The sequence below is a fragment of the Eleginops maclovinus genome, chromosome 11 (assembly GCF_036324505.1).
Source record: "Eleginops maclovinus isolate JMC-PN-2008 ecotype Puerto Natales chromosome 11, JC_Emac_rtc_rv5, whole genome shotgun sequence".
Classification (NCBI taxonomy): Eukaryota; Metazoa; Chordata; class Actinopteri; order Perciformes; family Eleginopidae; genus Eleginops; species Eleginops maclovinus.
Genome location: NC_086359.1, coordinates 693,337 through 712,816, shown reverse-complemented (window position 1 = coordinate 712,816; position 19,480 = coordinate 693,337). Strand labels below are relative to the sequence as shown.

The 19,480-nt window shown below is 49.9% G+C and overlaps 2 protein-coding genes and 1 non-coding gene across 3 annotated transcripts; 1 reads left to right on the top strand and 2 right to left on the bottom strand.

Moving 5' to 3' along the window:
- Positions 1-355: 355 nt before the first annotated feature.
- Positions 356-10,218, top strand: zgc:152891 (uncharacterized protein LOC767741 homolog). The gene is made up of 15 exons (XM_063894560.1): positions 356-987; positions 5,579-5,750; positions 6,143-6,380; positions 6,550-6,631; positions 7,036-7,125; positions 7,218-7,333; positions 7,462-7,634; positions 7,742-7,885; positions 8,037-8,240; positions 8,699-8,785; positions 8,921-9,090; positions 9,185-9,300; positions 9,373-9,473; positions 9,592-9,762; positions 9,837-10,218. Exons 2-15 carry the CDS (start codon positions 5,595-5,597, stop codon positions 10,014-10,016), a joined length of 2,028 nt encoding a protein of 675 aa, XP_063750630.1. The 5' UTR covers positions 356-987; positions 5,579-5,594; the 3' UTR covers positions 10,017-10,218.
- On the bottom strand, positions 716-788 carry trnav-uac (transfer RNA valine (anticodon UAC)). The gene has a single exon. It is a non-coding gene; the product is annotated as a tRNA-Val (tRNA).
- A 795-nt stretch (positions 10,219-11,013) lies between the features above and the next one.
- On the bottom strand, positions 11,014-19,031 carry LOC134872470 (trafficking protein particle complex subunit 14-like). Its single transcript, XM_063895790.1, has 13 exons — positions 18,848-19,031; positions 15,729-16,057; positions 15,562-15,657; positions 15,121-15,250; positions 14,904-14,990; positions 14,626-14,746; positions 14,395-14,542; positions 14,033-14,115; positions 13,595-13,746; positions 13,371-13,507; positions 13,042-13,120; positions 12,088-12,202; positions 11,014-11,706 (listed from the first exon to the last, which is right to left on the bottom strand). Exons 1-13 carry the CDS (start codon positions 19,029-19,031, stop codon positions 11,565-11,567), a joined length of 1,803 nt encoding a protein of 600 aa, XP_063751860.1. The 3' UTR covers positions 11,014-11,564.
- Between the last annotated feature and the right edge of the window lie 449 nt (positions 19,032-19,480).

The following is a 19,480-nucleotide window of genomic DNA, read 5'->3' as shown; positions in this document are numbered from 1 at the left end:
CCTCAATTGAGATGACTAGATGGTGTCTATTCTGTGCTTAAGTTGACAGGGGGATGCGGTGTTATTGTTGTACCAGGACGGAGCTGCCATCCATGGAGGACTTCTACACCCATTTTTGCACTATTTTATTAATCTTATCTGCACTGTATATGTTGAGTTGTTGGGATATAAGATTTTCATTGCCAACATATAGGCTGTATTTGCTGTGCATATGACCAATAAAACCCTTGAACCTTTGAACCCCTGTGGGGAACTAAAGGGTTAATGTAAAGGGTTAAGGACGTAGGCTTACGTCATATAAAAATGAGGGTGTGTTCACTCCATGCACGTGTCGTGTCTATGTGGGGCTCAACGCAGGAAGAAGCTGCAATCCTTAATTTAACATGGCTCTTCAATAGTGTTTCATCTGTCAGATAGTTAACAGATATTTGTCTTCATGGTCAACTTGTATATTTTCTACTCTTTAGTTCTGTTTTAATTCTATAATGTGATGGGGGCGGGTGGGGCTGCGTTCTTCCTGAAGTCGACAACCATCTAAATTCTAACCTCACCCGCTCTTATGTTGAAGGTTAGACGTCCTAACCTGAGGTTTCTGTATGTTTTGTCTCTTCGTAAAAAAGTACATTTTAAATCGTTCTGTTGTGTGTCAAATATATATCGTGTTATCATCTCTACCTTTTGATAAATATACAAAAATAAAATTGTTCAAAATTAGTGGTTCCACTGGGGCTCGAACCCAGGACCTTCTGCGTGTAAAGCAGACGTGATAACCGCTACACTATGGAACCTACTGCCAGCCAGATGACATAGTTTGCACAATCTAATTATTATTATTATTTCCAGTATTATAAAACCTGTTTGGAGTCGTTCAGGTGTTTAACCAACAGGAAAGGGATGTGTTGCGGTGGGCGGGGCTTAGCGAGAAAAAGATTTACCTGCAGCTACCACTCAGCATTTCGACCGAGAAGAGAAGACATCACTCCGCAGGTAAGCTCACCTGTCTGTGTGTGTGTGTGTGTGTGTGTGTGTGTGTGTGTGTGTGTGTGTGTGTGTGTGTGTGTGTGTGTGTGTGTGTGTATTTTCTTCTGTCTGTTTCCATACCAAATTTCCCTTTGACAAATTAGATTTTATTTATACTATTTTATTTGTATTTTCCTTTTATTAAACATGTAATACAATCATATGTTCTGTAAACGATTACTATTTTTTGTTTAAGGATGTATTTATACTTTTATTTATTTGGACATGTGTTACTTCTTGCATTTATTCTTTCCTTTTTATTATTTTTCAGTAGATTTGTATGATTATTTAATATTAATGCATTTTTCCCGTAATTATTTCAGACAAATGAACCAAAAGCTGCCTCTTATGTTTACTCAGGTACACAGGTGTTTGTGCATACAGGTAGGCAGGAAGTGGATATAATATGAAGGGATGCAGTGTTTCTCTGTGGCTCAGCGCTAACGCTAACTGTTCCTCATTTCCAAGTCAAATGTCAGGCAGGTAAACAAATGAGCAGACAACATATCAACCTTTATAAAACCACGTATCACGAGTTTCCTCACTGCTGTATGTCTGTTAACTAACACACTATGAAACTTCCTCTTTTCATTACTGACATCCATGCATCCATCCATCTTCTCCCGCTTTTCCGTCAGAGTCGCGGAGGTAACAGCTCCAGCAGAGAGCCCCAAACTTCTCTTTCCCTGGCCACATCAACCAGCTCTGACTGGGGGATTCCAAGACGCTCCCAGGCCAGCGGAGAGATATAATCCCTCCACCTGGTCCTAGGTCTACCCCTCGGTCTCTTCCCAGCTGGACGTGCCTGGAACACCTCCCTAGGGAGGCGCCCAGGTGGCCTCCTCACTAGGTGCCCGAACCACCTCAACTGGCTCCGTTCAATGCGAAGGAGCAGCGGTTCTACTCCGAGTCCCTCCCGGAGGAATGAACTTCTCACCTTATCCCTAAGGGAGATGCCAGCCACCCTGCGGAGAAATCCCATTTCGGCCGCTTGTATCCGCAATCTCGCTCTTTCGGTCCTGACCCATCCTTCATGACCATAGGTGAGGGTAGGAATGAAGATGGCCCGGTAGACAGAGAGCTTTGCCTTCTGGCTCAGCTCTCTTTTCCTCACAACGGTGCGGTAAAGCGACTGCAGTACCGCTCCCGCTGCTGCGATTCTCCGGCCCATCTCACGCTCCATTGTTCCCTCACTCGAGAACAAGACCCCGAGATACTTGAACTCCTTCACTTGGGGTAAGGCCTCATTCCCTACCTGGAGTGGACAGTCCATCGGTTTCCTGCTGAGAACCATGGCCTCAGATTTGGAGGTGCTGATCCTCATCCCAGCCGCTTCACACTCGACCGCGAACCGATCCAGTGAGTGCTGAAGGTCACAGACCGATGAAGCCATTAGGACCACATCATCTGCAAAAAGCAGTAGTGCAATCCTTAGCCCACCGAACTGCAGACCCCCTCCCCCATGACTACGTCTCGAAATCCTGTCCATGAATATCACAAACAGGATTGGTGACAAAGCGCAGCCCTGGAAATCGGTCCGACGTGCTGCCGAGGACCCGGACACAGCTCTCGCTTTGAGAGTACAGAGATTGGATGGCCCTGAGTAGAGACCCCCTCACCCCATACTCCAGCAGCACCTCCCACAGTATCTCCCTGGGAACCCGGTCATACGCCTTCTCCAAATCCACAAAGCACATGTAGACTGGATGAGCGTACTCCCAGGCCCCCTCCAGGATCCTTGCGAGAGTGAAAAGCTAGTCCGTTGTTCCACGACCAGGACGAAAACCGCATTGTTCCTCTTCAATCTGAGGTACGACAATCGGTCGGACCCTCCTTTCCAGCACCTTAGAGTAAACTTTCCCGGGGAGGCTGAGTAATGTGATGCCTCTGTAATTGGCACACACCCTATGATCCCCCTTTTTTAAAAAGAGGAACCACCACCCCGGTCTGCCACTCCTTCGGTACTGTTTCCGACTTCCACGCAATGTTGATGAGACGTGTCAACCATGACAGTCCCTCAACACCCAGAGCCTTCAGCCTTTCTGGGCGGATCTCATCCACCCCTGGGGCTTTGCCACTGTGGAGCTGTTTAACTACCTCAGTGACTTCCCCCCGTGAGATTGGAGTTGATTCCCCTTCATACTCCAGCTCCGCCTCTAACATAGAGGGCGGAGTTGTCGGATTCAGGAGTTCCTCAAAGTGTTCCTTCCACCGCCCTAACACACTATCAGTTGAGGTCAACGGCGTCCCATCCTTACTGTACACAGCTTGGATGGTTCCCTGCTTCCCCCTCCTGAGGTGTCGGAAGGTTTTCCAGAACAACTTTGGTGCCGACCGAAAGTCCTTCTCCATGGCTTCTCCAAACTTCTCCCACACCCGCTGCTTTGCCTCGGCCACGGCTGCTGCCCTTCGGGCCTGTCGATACCTTGCAACTGCGTCAGGAGTACCAAGGGATAACATATCCTGGAAGGCCTCCTTCTTCAGTCGGACGGCTTCCCTGACCACCGGTGTCCACCAGGAGGTTCGAGGGTTACCGGCCCTTGAGGCACCTAAGACCTTGAGACCACAGCTCCCCGCCGCAGCTTCAGCAATGGAGGCTTTGAACACTGCCCACTCTGGTTCAATGTCCCCAGCCTCCACAGGGTTGCCTGAAAAGCTCCGCCGGAGGTGTGAGTTGAAGGCCTCCTGGACTTTGGACACTCCAGATGTTCCCAGTTCACCCGCACTACACGTTTGGGCTTACCAGGTCTGTCCAGAGGCTTCCCCTGCCACTCGACCCAACTCACCACCAGATGGTGATCAGTTGACAACTCCGCCCCTCTCTTCAGTGTCCAAAACATGCGGCCTCAGGTCCGATGATACAATAACAAAATCGATCATGGACCTTCTGCCTAGGGTGCTCTGGTACCACGTACACTTATGAGCATCCTTATGTTCGAACATGGTGTTTGTTATGGCCAATCCATGACTAGCACAGAAGTCTAGTGACTAACCACCGCTCCGGTTCAGATCAGGGGGGCCGTTCCTCCCAATCACGCCCCTCCAAGTGTCTCTATCATGCCCACGTGTGCGTTGAAGTCTCCCAGCAAGACTAAGGAGTCCCCTTCAGGAGCCCCATACAGGACATCTTTCAGGGTCTCCAAGAAGGCCCAATACTCTGAGCTGCTGTTTGGTGCATAAGCACACACAACAGTCAGAGTTTTACCCCCCATGACCCGCAGGCGTAGGGAGGTGACCCTCTCGTCCAGTGGGGTAAACTCCAACAAAGAGGCACTCAACCGGGGGCTTGTGAGTATCCCCACACCCGCTCGGTGCCTCACACCTTGGGCAACTCCGGAGAAGAATAGAGTCCAACCTCTATCCAGAAGTAAGGTTCCAGAGCCGACGCTGTGCGTAGAGGTGAGCCCCACCAGATCCAACTGGTAACGCTCCACCTCCCGCACAAGCTCCGGCTCCTTCCCCCCCAAAGAGGTGACGTTCCACGTCCTCAAAGCCAGCTTCTGTCGCCTGAGTCTGGTCCGTCGAGACCCTCTGCTTTCACTGCCACCCTTCTGGCAGCGCACCCGACCCCATCGCTGTTTCCCGTAGGTGGTGGGCCCGCGGGACGGGGAAGCGGAGGTGTTGCCCACATTGCTTATTCGGGCTGTGCCCGGCCACCAGACGCTTGCTGACGAGTCCTCCTTCTGGGCCTGGCTCCAGAAGGGGACCCCGGGCTTCCTCCGGGCCGGGTATCCTCGCTTTCATGTTTGTTTGTCATGAGGTCTTTTGAACCAATCTTAGTCTGGCCCCTTACCTGAGACCAATTTGCAATGGGAGACCCTACCAGGAACACAAGGTTCCACACAGCCCCCAGGTTCATCGGGGCACACAAACCTCTCACATTAACACCATTATTTTTTATATTACCAGTTTCCTTAAATGGTTTGTCTAAGTATATTAATGACGCGTTACGTGATGCTAAGTCGGGAGTTTATAGTGCTGCAGATAGTTCATTCCTCTTGTTTTTGACTGTTTTCCAGCCGAGCAAACAGTATTCTACCACAGAGTTTTAATTACTGGATCAATGTCAGGGATTTTGGTGTTGAAGGATTTGTTTATGACCGCTTATGAAGCTATTGTGTGTCATTTTAAACACAAAATGTTAAAATGCGGGGCTTATTTGAAAGCATTTCGGACACTAAACCACACTAATACTAATACTAGTTTTGTACGTTAGCAGAATTAGTCACTGAACACTAATATGTCACGAGTACTACTAATACACTCATACACCCCAAGATACCTCCACCAAGCTTCTGAGTAATTCCTGACGTATGAATTTGGTTTCTACGTGATTTTAAATTTGGATTTGACATCAAGATCCTTTATATAGGGTATATATGAGTAAAATCAACTCCTGAATGCGAGTTTCTTTAAGTTTTCTTTACATCAATCTAAAATAAGACATGTTATGATTCAAACCCAGACTCAGGTCATGAAATCAGGCTAACCACTTAGCCCAAAGCTAACCGTCGTAGTACAGAACATAGTTTATTAACGTAGTTTATTTCCTCGCCAGCTTCTCGTCAGTCTCAATGGCTTCCTGTCAGGAGTTCGAGGTGACGGTGCACACTTCACCTGGCCTCCCCTGTGGCACCTTCAGCCGCCTGTGGCTCAACCTGATTGGCTCCGAGGGGGAGACTCCGCCCATCGCTGTGAACGAGGGCGACCGCCATCTGCTGCCGGGGTCGGTGAGTTTCATCGGGACAGAGGAAGTGGAATTGTTACCCATTGGTGGACAACTACTTAAACCCTTGAATCTCCGGCTGTTGCCGTCCTGGTTTTTGGATGTTGCCTTTACAGTATTTGGCCGAGACCACCATATCCTAATGTCAGTCGCTCTTTTGGTTTATGGCCGTCACCTTCTTGGTGTTTGGTCGTTTCCATCCTGGTGTTTGGTCAGTGTTTTATATCCTTTGCTCCTGTAATACATTATCTGGCTACTAAAGGTCCCTGTGGTCCTGTTTTCGGGGATCCATCAGTCATCTCTTGTCTCATGACTCACAGCAGGTACAGCATATGATTACAGTATTTTGTAAAGTATTCACAAAGAACGATGTCTTCTCCTCTCCTGTCCTGGCAGTCGTGTCTGGTTTTGGTTCGGACCAAAGCTCCGCTGGGTGACCTGCTTCTGGTCCGGCTTCGTCTGGAGGCTCGGATCGGGTTCCCAGATCTGGACTGGCACTGCAGCCTGGTTGAGGTCTGCAGGCTGGCCGACAGAGGTGGGACAGAACCAGAGAAAGATCCAGAATGTCAGGTGTTCCTGTGCGACCAATGGCTGCGACCAGCAGAGGGCGACGTGGAGCTGCGCAGCGGAAAGTGTACGTTCACTTTAGAGTTACCCAAGAGATTTTAAACATCAGAATGATTATGATTGAATGCATAAACCGCAAAGAATTCAACAGATACACATGTGACAGTACAGCCTTAACGATACCAGGACTAAACCTTGTGAAGGGGTCTCTCTGTGATCGTATTATTGCTTCTCAGTGTGTTTGCTGCAGGACGAGACTGAGGAGAAACTGAAGCAGCAGCGACTCAGACACCTGCAGAACCAACAGAAGATCATCCGGTAAAAACAGCAACACACAGTTCATGAGAGAAATATCCCATCGGACCATAACCCCTGAAAACAAAAGTCTGTTTGTCTCACAAACTGTCCTTAAGACAAGCAGAAGACAGGGAAGGCAAGTCCCGCCCTCCTCTGGCTCTGAATTGGCTGACCCTGATAGTCCAACCAATCACACATGCTGAAATCTAGAGAAAGAAGGAACCCTTACTGGTCCCACAGCATCTGCCTTTCACTCATCCTAGTGTTGGGCGCAGTGGGCTGCCATATGTCCGGCGCCCGGGGACCAGGGTAGGAAGCGCTGCCTTGCTCAGGGACGCCTCGGTAGCCCCTGGTCTTTAGTGAGTCTGATTCTGAGATGTGCATCACACTCCTCTTCCTGTGAGATTGACTCTCCGTTATTGCAGATGGCGGCAGTTCGTGGCCGGCGCCCCGCAGTGTTTGGACCTGAGGAGTGTGTCTGAGCTCGGGCCGAACCTCAGCTACACACACAGGAGGTGAAGCAACACACACACACATACACACACTTTGATGCACTGCAGTGTGTGTTCACTAACAGGACGTAAAGAGTGTGTCTCTGCCTCCTCAGCGTACCCGCTAACCTGCGCCACCTGAAGGGTTTCTCTGAGCGCGCCGAGCCCTGGACCAGCTTCACCGAGCTGGAAACGCTGTTCACCCACAGCGCAAAACACAACTCCGTGGCCAGTAGGAACCAGAACCAGAACCACACAAACTTCCTGTCCGTCTTCTTCTGCTGATTTATCCCACGGTGTTCTCTCTCTCTCTCTCTCTCTCTCCCTCTCTTTCTCTCTCTCTCTCTCTCTCTCTCTCAGGTTTTGTGAAGGCTCACTGGGAGGAGGACTGGTATTTTGGGTACCAGTGTCTGAACGGCTGCAACCCCCTGATGGTCCGTCAGATCCGCGACCTCCCTGCTAACCTGCCCGTCACCGAAGACATGCTCCGCCCCTTCCTTTCTGCAGGTTCCTCCCTCCAGCAGGAGCTGCAGGTGTGCACACCGTCCTCTTTGGTCTCTTTTCACACATATTCGTTTCATTTTTACGGACATATTTTTAAATATTTCTCACAAATGCTTCGTGTACTTCTGTTCCACAGAAGGGAACCCTCTTCCTGTTGGACTACGAGATTCTGGACGGTGTCCCGGCTAACGAGGTCAACGGGAAGCCAACGTACCTGAGCGCCCCACTGTGTCTGCTGCACCTGAACCTGCAGGGCCAGCTGAGGCCCATCGCCATCCAGGTGAGGGGGGTTGGGGGCAGCGTTTCAGGAAGGGACTACTTTCTCTCAACCGAACTACACCCGGCTGGAGCCTCTTATCCGTGATGCTCCTGCGTAGTGATTTGGCGCTTTGAGAACCAGAGATGTTGTTCCTATTATTTCCCCCCTGCAGCTGCAGCAGACCCCCGGCATCCGCAACCCCGTCTTCCTGCCCTCTGACCCCGGCTGTGATTGGCTGCTGGCGAAGCTCTGGGTGCACAGCGCCGACTTCCAGGTGCATCAGCTGGTCTCGCACTACCTGAGGACGCACATGGTGGGGGAGCTGAGCTGCGGGGCCACGCTGAGGCAGCTGCCCCCCCCACACCCGCTGCACCAGGTACACAAAACAAACACACCTTATGTCCTAAATTCAGATGTTTCTCCTGGCTCAGTATTCTCTCTCCAAAATGTAAAAATATTTCTGAATAATATGAATAAAAAAGAATCAATTTATTTTAGTTTTTTACTTAGTTTTAATTTTTAATTTTCAAAACTAGTTCTAATCAAATCAAAATAAAAAACGTTTTTATATATTGTGAAAAAAATCTACTTTTTCTCCCCAAAACTTTTTGTCTTATTTTATATATTTTATTTATCATTTGTAAAATATATTTTATATATTTTACAAATGATAAATAAAATATATTTTATATATTTTATTTATCATTTGTAAAATATATTTTCTTTCAACATTTATCTTACTTTTTTTAAAATCATTTTCCATTTCTTTTCAAAGAGTGATAAACGGACTCGGGTTTCCTGTGTGTTTTTTAAATCCTCTGGTTTCCTCCCCAGTTGCTGATGCCTCACCTCCGGACCTCGCTGCAGATTAACTTCCAGGCCCGGGCCACGCTGCTCGCTGCCGGGGGGGTCTTCGATAAGGTCAGTTCAACCTGTTCCCAGCACCTGGAACAAGAACTTTAACCCTCAACTCTCGGCCTAAAAAGCTGTTTCCGTGGTGAAGGGCGGTGTTCTGGACGTGCAGTAATGCAGTAACAGGGGCTCATGTTCCTGCAGGCGGTGGGCTGCGGCCTGAAAGCGTTACCCGTCCTGCTGTCTCGGGCGTCTCAGAGGATCAGTTACCGCTCGCTGTGCGTCCCGGAGGACCTGCAGCTCCGCGGGGTGGAAGCGCTGCCGAACAGCTTCTACAGCCAGGACGCCCGCAAGGTCTGGGACGCGCTGCACAGGTAAACAAACGCACCTCCAGCTGAGAGACTTTAAACACTTTGCCCCTGTCGGCCCCCGTAGATAAAGACCCCCCCCCCCCCCCCCGGGCTGCAGGTTTGTGCTGCGCTGGGTGGATGTGTTCTACTCTGCAGATGTGGAGGTCCTGCAGGACTCGGAGCTGCAGATGTGGATCAGAGACATCAACACACACGGCTTCGGCCCGGGCTCCGGTGCGTTCACACAGTAAGATGGTAAAGTGTCCCCGGATGGTCAGAGACTCTGACCATCTCTCCGTCCCACAGGGTTCCCAGAGGCTCTGCAGACCAAAGCAGAGGTGTCTCAGTTTGTCACGATGATCATCTTCAGCTGCTCCGCGCTGCATGCCGCCGTCAACTTCTCTCAGGTCTGAAGCACAGGGGGGGGGGGGGGGGGGGGGGGGGGGGTATAGCTACGTGGGGACCTTTAGCTGGACTCTTTCAAATGTTAGTCCTTCTCTCTGCATGTCTCCCTCCCTCCTGCAGCTGGACTTCGCTCTCTGGATCCCGAACTGCCCGGCCTCGATGTGCCGCCCCCCCCCTCAGGAAAAGGGTTTGGTGACGGAGGACGAGCTGCTCCACTTCCTGCCGGACGTCAACACTTCCTGCCGGGTCCTGTCGGCGCTCATGCTGCTGTCCCAGCCCGCCGTCGACTTTGTGAGGCTCCACCCCGATTCAGTGTTTCTCAAGGTCCCGTTCTGAGAGTAACGGACCCCTGTCTCCCCCTGCAGGTTCCTCTGTGCCACTACAGGGAGGCGCTGTTCAGAGAGGGCGCCCCCCGAAGGCTGGTGGAGGAGGTGCAGGCCGAGCTGAAGCAGATCTCCAGAGACATCGCTGAGCGAAACCTCCACCTGGAGCTGCCGTACCCCTACCTGAGTCCGGAGCGCACCGACAACAGCGTGGCCATTTAGACTCTCTGAAACTACACTGAAACATTTCTACGTTTATAATACTGACTGGATATGAGCTTAATGGTTAGAATATTAAGAGTGAAGGTAATAACATCCAGTGTTTGTTTAAAGAAATGTGAACTTTAAATTATTTTCTGTCTGTAACGTTTCTTTAGATCTGCTTTATACGGAAATGATTATAAAATAAATATCCTTGAATTAAACTAAATGTTGAAGTGAGTTTTCTACGAGGATTAGCAACCACAGACTGTATACATCATGCGCGTAGTATCCGTGACGTCACCATAGGTTTGTGAAGAGCCGTACTGAAGCTCAAAGTGGGCGACTCCCACCGTCGACCTCTTCTCAGTCTACCTCGCGCCCGCTCCCGGCTAATCCAAATATGGACATAGGGTTGGAGCTGAAGCGGTCGTGGGTACTGGGGGGGTCTATGTAAATGGCTCTGTTTTGGAGCCAGGCCACGCGGCCATTCGATGAACTGCAGTTTTCGGCACTCATGTATGTGTTTCACTGCTCAGCCCCGGAGGTTGACCCTTGTTAGCGACACTGAGCAAAAAACAGAAATAGGAGGAAAAAACTGTAGTTTTGGCCGAGGTCTGAATTATGTTCACAATGTTGTCAAAAGAGACTTTTTTTCAGAATTCAGAACCGGAGTTCCCTGGTCGGATCGAAAACTATTTCCCATGTGGCCCTAATCCTCTTCCGTAGTTTTCAGAGCTTCTTCAGACACAAACACCGGGATCAAGACGTTTCATTTCTGCAGATGTAATCGAACACTAACAATGTGAGCAGAAGATCAACGATCATTGATATTATTTATTAATGACATTCATTATGGTTTACATTGCTCTCTCAATACTGAAGCAATTACAAACATCTTCAAATTAATGTTCAAACACAGAAACACGAGGAAACATTTCCTGGGTTTAAAAACACAGAATTTAAAACAGATCAAATATAATAAATAATATATAAATAAAATAAATCCTAAATAAAATATAACAATATATAAATTTAATAAATCATAAATAAAATATAATAATATATAAAATATAATAAATCATAAATAAAATATAATAATATATAAAATATAATAAATCATAAATAAAATATAATAATATATAAAATATAATAAATCATAAATAAAATATAATAATATATAAAATATAATAAATCATAAATAAAATATAATAAAATATAATAAATCATAAATAAAATATAATAAAATATAATAAATCATAAATAAAATATAATAAATGATTCAGGTGTGAAAAAAAGGTGATAACACTGAAGGTGGGGGGGCTCTGGCCCCTTTCAATAATACATGTATATTTATAGTGATATTACATCAGAGCTGTGCAGAGCCTCAGGTCCATACAGGCGGGTTACACCCCTGGTGGCTCAACGGGAGAATGCATGTGACATACTGAAGGGTCTTCCTCCTCATTGCATCACAGTCCTCTTATCTGCTCTATCCTTCTCTCCTTGCGTCCTTCCCTTACTCCATCCTTCCTTCCTTCCTTTCCTCCCTCTCTCCCTCCACCCCCCTCACTCCAGCACCAGCACCTTGCACTCCCTCTTGGCGATCTTGTCCACAGACAGCAGGGACTTGTCCTGCAGGTAGAGGGGCCGGCCCACCGGGGAGCCCACGGGGGGGGTGATGGCCCGCCGCTCCATGGCACTGCCCGTCCTGCACACAAACACAAACACACACACACACACACACACACACACACACACACACACACACACACACACACACACACACACACACACACACACACACACACACACACACTTCATGTATATTTCATCAGTAAAGAGAGTGCTTTAATGTGATGTGTGGAGGGTTCTGCTACTCGGTGCCTCATTGCTCCCGCTCAGAACACAGTCCGTTCCTGCGTACCCCCGGCTGAGCTGGCTCTGTAGGTCCAGTTCTGTCCACAGAGCCTTCTCCATGAACCCGCCTCCACAGCTGGATGAATACTTGATTGTTATTGGTCGATTTGGGCGTTCCACAGGTCTGTTATTATTTGCTAGCAGACAACAAACAGGAGGGGGGGGGGGGTACCTCATGATGTGGGAGCGGGACGGCTGCTGGTGGGAGAAGGACTGGGATCGGCCCAGACTGGCCTGGTGTCGGTCCAGCAGGTCTCTGAAGGCCGGGCTGGACGGGCTGTTCTTCCCTGGGGGGGGGGGGGGGGGGGGGGGGGGGGGAGAAAGGCATTCAGTGAGTACAGCTTCACTCACCTGACCTGTCCTCCTGGTGGGGGTCCTGTCTCCACGGAGGTGGGGGTCCTGTCTTTAAGGAGGTGGGGTCCTGTCTCTAAGGAGGAGGGGTCCTGTCTTTAAGGAGGAGGGGTCCTGGCTCTAAGGAGGAGGGGTCCTGTCTTTAAGGAGGAGGGTCCTGTTTTTAAGGCGGAGGGGTCCTGTCTCTATGGAGGGGGGGTCCTGTCTTTAAGGAGGGAGGGTCCTGTCTCTAAGGAGGAGGGGTCCTGCCTTTAAGGAGGAGGGATCCTGTCTCTATGGAGGAGGGTCCTGTTTTTAAGGAGGAGGGGTCCTGTTTTTAAGGAGGGGGGTCCTGTCTTTAAGGAGGGGGGGTCCTGTCTCTAAGGAGGAGGGGTCCTGTCTTTATGGAGGAGGGTCCTGTCTCTAAGGAGGGGGGGTCCTGTCTCTATGGAGGGGGGGGTCCTGTCTTTAAGGAGGAGGGGTCCTGTCTCTATGGAGGAGGGGTCCTGTCTTTAAGGAGGGGGGGTCCTGTCTATAGAGGAGGGGTCCTGTCTCTATGGAGGAGGGGTCCTGTCTTTAAGGAGGGGGGGTCCTGTCTATGGAGGAGGGGTCCTGTCTCTATGGAGGAGGGGTCCTGTCTTTAAGGAGGGGGGGACCTGTCTATGGAGGAGGGGTCCTGTCTCTATGGAGGAGGGGTCCTGTCTTTAAGGAGGGGGGGTCCTGTCTATGGAGATGGGGGTCCTCACCCTGATCCCCCCCCCCTCCACAGACTGAAACACAAACTGAATTTCCTCACGTGACAGCGGCCGGGCGTCGGGGGGGGGGTTGGACACGGAGGCAGTGAACTGCAGCTTCAGCTTCATGTGCTGACTCAGCTGTGGGGGGGAGAGACTGGTTAGACTGGTGTCTTCATACTGGGAATACGTTTCATTATAACTCATACTGGGAACCAGTGCCACAGAAACACCCAGAGCCCAGTGGAAACAAAACCCCTCAACCAAGTCCTCCTTATGTACTGGTTACAGGATCTGAATACTCCTTCCACTGCTGGAGCTGGAGCTGTTACTGGTTCTGGTTCTGGTTCTGGTTCTGGTACTGGTACTGTGGTGTCTCAGAGGGGGGTACCTCGTAGAGTCCGGGTCGGAGGATCTGGAAGGCCACGCTGAAGGAGATGGTGCTTCCTCTCCGGCAGTGACCCAGGTTACTGAGTGGGGAGTGACACACCACGGCTGCCAGGGAGGCTTCGTCACGCACACCCCGACCTGCACACACACACACCAATAACACACACAAACACATCAATAACACACACACATCAACAATCCCCCCCCTCTAAGAGTGTGTCTGACCCTCAGGGGTCCAGACGAGGCGGACCGCCAGGAAGTCCTGCAGGTTGTTGAGCAGGACGTATTTCACTTTGAAGTTCTCTTTGACCCGCACCGTGCTCGGGGCGCTGGCCGTCATCACGAAGCGAGGCCGGTCCAGACGCAGGCTGGGCAACCTGGGGGGGGGGACATCAGGAGACATAGGTTCAGACATCTTGAATTAATAGCTAAATCAGTGGAAAACCTCTGAAAGCGTGTCTGATCTGGAAAAAACTGACAATAAAAAATGATTAGTGCAAAATATGTATAAAATAAAATGTTTGTGAACAATATTATTAAAACATACTGAAACAGATCAGAACATGATGATTGAAGTGTGTGAGAAATATCCCAATAAAACTTTCGGGAATAATGTCTGAATCACGGCGTACAGGTGGCCCCCAGACCTCTCCAGGCCCCCACCTGTAGTGGGTGTAGATGCAGTTGGTGAACGGCATCTTGGGAGTCGACCACTGCAGCACCGCCACCAGGGGGACCTCCAGACCCTGGACACACACACACACACACACACACACACACACACACACACACACACACACACACACACACACTTTGAGAACTGATATGAAATTAAACATTATTTTTCTTCAAACTCCATGAACTCAATAACAAAACAAAAACTGAAATACAAAATAACTAAATTAATTCTATGATTTAAAAAAAAAATAATACAAAAATAATATTTTAAAAAATCTATAATAAAAAATCTATAAAATCAATAATAAAATCATGATTAATAACCAGAAGTGTCTAACGGGTCGGACCTCGGTGGAGTCGTCGGGCGGCGTGTCGTTGAGGTGGAGCTGGAACAGGAAGTCGTGCTCCTCAAGAGCGCTGAGCATGCTTGGTAGGCGGCAGGCCGTGCTGTCCACCCTGCAGAACGACGCCATGCCCACCTCCCCCGACTGATGGCTGCACACAGAGGGGGGGGGGGGTTAGGGTAGGATGTAGGATGCAGCTCCACCTGCAGAGTGCAGTATAAGTACACGCAGTACCTCACGTTGTCCACCAGGAGCACTGAGCCATCCGGCATCATGGGGAGGTACGAGGCGTTCAGGTTCGGGAGGATCCGGACGTCCCGGACACTCAGCTCCTCCTGAGAGGACTCGTTCAGCACTGGGGGGGGGCATCAGAGGGTTATTCTGTACACACTGAGACCCCTCTGAGTACTTCTACTTTAACTACAAGATCTGAGTACTTCTACTTTATCTGTAGTACAAAGGAAGTACTGGAAGACCCTGCATGCTCGTGTGGATGGAGGTTGACCTCTGACCTTTGAGGAAGGCGAGGTGTCGCCCGGAGACGGTCATCTGTTTGCAGCGGACGGTGGGGGGGGGCAGCACGGTCAGCGTGGTGCTCACTGTCAGGGACACAGGAAACACATTTTACATTTGTGTGTGACTGTGTGTGTGTGTGTGTGTGTGTGTGTGTGTGTGTGTGTGTGTGTGAGTGTGTTGTGTGTGTGTGTGTGTGTGTGTGTGTTTGTGTACCCTGAGCCTTGAAGGTGTTCAGGTCGTGTCTGAAGGTGTGTGTAGGCTCTCTCTGCTGCAGGACGCTCAGGTATCCCAGCTCCTGAACCTCCGCCTTCTCCGCCTCCTTCTTCCACACCGTGACCATCACCTGCGCGCACACACACACACACACACACACACACACACACACACACACACACACACACACACACACACACACACACACACACACACACACACACTCTTGATGTCATGCTAATATGAATATATTTGATTCTAAGACTAGTGAAATTTTAGATTCCCCCTGCCTGAAGCGCCTCCATTGAACCCCTTTGTTTACTTCCGGAACATAGTTACATCACTATGGAACACTCACGCTCCTATTGGCTAGCGCTCCAACACATTGTACATGATAGGCTAAGGGGGCTTTAAGGGGTGGACCAATCAGAGCAGACTGACCTTGACCTTCAGCGTGCTGACGGGCAGTTTGTCCAGGGAGACGGTGAGCGGGAAGATGACCTCATCGGTCAGGACCACGGGCTCGTCCAGAGGGGACTGAGGGACAGAGACGGACGTGAGGCAGAGTGAGAGCGGGATATAATGTGTGTATGACCGCCTCTATGTACCTGAACCGGCGCCCTGCGGAACCCCCCCCCGGCCGTCCCGGAAGAGTTGTGTATCAGCAGAGGTTTGCAGTCCCTGAAGCTCCGGCAGCGGGAATCGACCCGGTTGCCGAGCGCTGCGATGGCTGCCTCAGCCGCGGCGATGTAGTCGTCCTCCCCGTCGTCATTGGCCTCGTCTCCGCTGCTCTGGTAGTCGTGGTGGTGCTGGCTCCCCCGGTGCCGGCTGCTCTCCCCCGGACTCACACTGGCCACGGCGCTCAGAGAGCCGGCCAGGTCCCTCCAGGCCCGGCTGCTGGCCGACTCCGACCCGAAGCTGGGGGCGGCGCCATCTGCTATAGACACACAGAGGGGGCTCAGGATCAGAGTCACGGGTCAGACGGGTCGTATCTCTTTCTGAATGTGGATATGAATCTCTGGTCCTGGACTGTCTCTGGACCTCTAGTGAAGGGTGTCTGCATCATACATACCCCTCTCGTACCCTATGGATGTGTTTGTACATATTAGTAGTGTTATTTTTGTATTCTGTATTTTGAATATCATATATACTTATTTGAATCAATGCCTTTAAACTGCAAATAAGGGTCAATTAAGAGCTGTATCTAATTACTATGATTGAACATGCTTATGACAGACACTGCAATAGCTTGGTTTATCCTCCTCCGGCGGTGCGAGCTTTGTTATTCTGAATTTCTAATATTGTTTATTCTATACACACCGCCCGGCCAAAAAAAAACGCCCCCTCTGATGTCACGCATTCTCTGTGGCATCGTTTCCACGAGCTTCTGCAACGTCTCAACATTTATTTCTGTCATCATTTTTGATCTTGTATTGATGACGGAGATTCAGACCACTGATCAAAGTCTCCTCCAGCACATCCCAAAGACTCTCAATGGGGTTCAGGTCTGGACTCTGGGGGGGCCGATCCATGTGTGAAATGATGTCTCATGCTCCCTGAACCACTCTCTCACAGTCTGAGCCGATGGATCCTGGCATTGTCCTCTTGGAACATGCCTGCTCCATCAGGGGAGAAGAGATCCATGGATGGAATAACCTGTCCTTCAGGATATTCAGGGAGTCACCTGACCTCATTCTTTGGGTTGCTGAACCTAGACCAGACCAACTGCAGCAGCCCTAGATCATAACCCTGCCCCCCCAGGCTGGTACAGTAGGAACTAGGCATGATGGGGAAATCACATCACAGCCGCCTCTCTTCTTACCCTGATCCCCCATCACTCTAGAACAGGGTCTAGACTCATCAGACCACACCTTTTCCGTCTTCCAGAGTCCAATCTTTACGCTCCCTAGCAAACTGAAGCCGATTAGCTTCACTGAGAAGTGGTTTTCTTACGGCTACACAGCTGTTTAGTCACAATCCCTTGAGTTCCCTCCACATTGTGCGTGTGGAAATGTCACTACTACTGTCACTACTAAACATAGCTGTGAGTTCTACTGTTGTTTTTCTACCATTTGATTTCACCAAACGTTTAAGGGATCGCAGATGGGGGCTGGGGGCCCTGTGAGGATCTTTGATTTCTCCAGTGCCTTCAACACCATCCAGCCCCTGCTCCTGGGAGACAAGCTGCAGCTCTCGGGGGGGATCACCACCTCACCTCCTGGATCCTGGACTCACCAACCGTCCACAATACATGAGGACCAGGGAGTGTCAATCAGACACCATCATCTGCAGTACGGGGGCCCCCTGGCACCGTTTCTCCTCACCCTCTACACTGCAGACTTCCCCACAACACGCCGACCTGTCTCCTGCTGAAGTTCTCTGACGACTCCGCCATCGTCGGCTCATCTCCAACGAGACGACAGGGAGTACAGGGAGTACAGGGAGCTGACGCAGGACGTCATCCTCTGGTGCCGGAACCACCTCCAGCTCAACGCAGGGAAGACCAAGGAGCTGGTGGTGGATTTCAGACCCCCCCCCCCTCCAGGGAATGGACATAGAGATTGTGAAAGTACCTGGGTGTTCATCTGAACTACAAACTGGACCGGTCCGATAACTCTGCTGCTCTCTAAAAGAAGGGACAGAGCAGACTCTTTCTGCTGAGGAGACGGAGGTCTTTAGGGGTGGAGGGGGCACTCCTTCAGACCTTCTTTGACTCTGTGGGGGCATCAGCTGGGGCTGCAGCATCTCAGCTGCTGACAGGAAGAGACTGAACAGACAGATAAGGAAGGCCAGCTCTGTCCTGGGGAGTCCTCTGGACCCTGTGGAGGTGGTGGGAGACAGGAGAATGGCAGCCAAGCTGTCCTTCCTGCTGGACAATGTGTCCCCCCCCCTCCAGGACACCCTGTCCTCACTATGCAGCTCCTTCAGTGACAGGCTGCTGCCCCCCGGTGTCTTACGGAGAGATGCTGCAGGTCCTTCCTTCCTTCAGCGGTCAGACTCTATAACCAGCATGGCCCCCGGTAGACCCCCCCCCCATACATAACAACACCGATTATAAAACCCCACACCATGTGCAAAATATATATGTATATATATATATATATATATATATATATATATATATATATATATATATATATATATATACGGTTTCTGATATCTTTTTTTAGGTCTCTGTAAAATTGTGTATCTTGGTGTGACATTAAGCTCTGTGGCTCTTTCTGCGGTAACAAATGAAAGTGTCCCCTCTGTGGGACGAATAAAGGGATTCTGATTCTGATCACGATCATTCAAGATTTCTATCCGACCACAGTCCTTCCTGGAAGAGGATGTTTCCCCACTGTCCTTCCAGTCTTTAATAATGCGTTGATGCCATTAACTTGACCCTTCTGACACCTCTTTTCCACGACCACAGGATATATCTTTCGACATGACTGTTTAACAGATGAGAAGCTCCTCTCTGCATCAGTTAGGGTTCTATAACTTAGAGTACATATTTATCCTTTTGCTAATATTCACTGTTTGTTTATTTAATAATGTGCAATGCCTTGTTTACATGCTGCTATAAACCCCACGCAGGGCTCAGTGAGGAGTCAGAGGGTATGAAGGGAAGCATTTTATAAACCTGCATACAGAACGAGAGATCTTTGTTTATCCTCCCCCCTCTCCATGCATACACTGAGAGATCTCTCAGTGTATGCATGCCCCCGCCCCACCCCCTGCTCACCGGTCTCGGGCGGTGTCCCCCCTCCCCTGCACCGCAGCACCAGCAGGAACCGGACCGTCTCCCCCAGGAACAGGTGGCTCCTGCGGGGCAGCAGGCGGTACCGGCCCGGGTCCGACAGGTCGGTGATGGGCACCGCCGGGAAATACATGAAGTACTCGCACTGCGACTCCATCATCTGCACCATGGCGACCGGGAGGAGGAGGCTGTTCCTCCTTTCACAATAAAAGCACAGAAACTGAAACACAGACGAGGGGATATGAGTACATTGCGCCCCCTGGAGGCCATGGGGAGGAAGTGAATCACAATTATTTTTATATTTATATAATTTATTCTAGAACCTGTGACACTGTCATTGTGTAGTACTGCTTCTGGCCACTAGAAGCAGGGTGGACCATAAATATAAAGCAGCACATCTACCGTAAATGGGAGCTACCGTCATTTTATCAAGCTAAGACGTCGTTTTGTAGTTTGTAACCCTCCTGAAATCGATGTCAAGTACCCTGAACTGTTTTTAAGATGTTAACCTACCCTTCAACCGGTTTATAATGTCGATTTATGTCAAGAATTTAACTTTATTTTGTCTTCATATTCAGATACCCCCGTTTCCCCAGCAGAGCAAGCCAGGACCAGCGC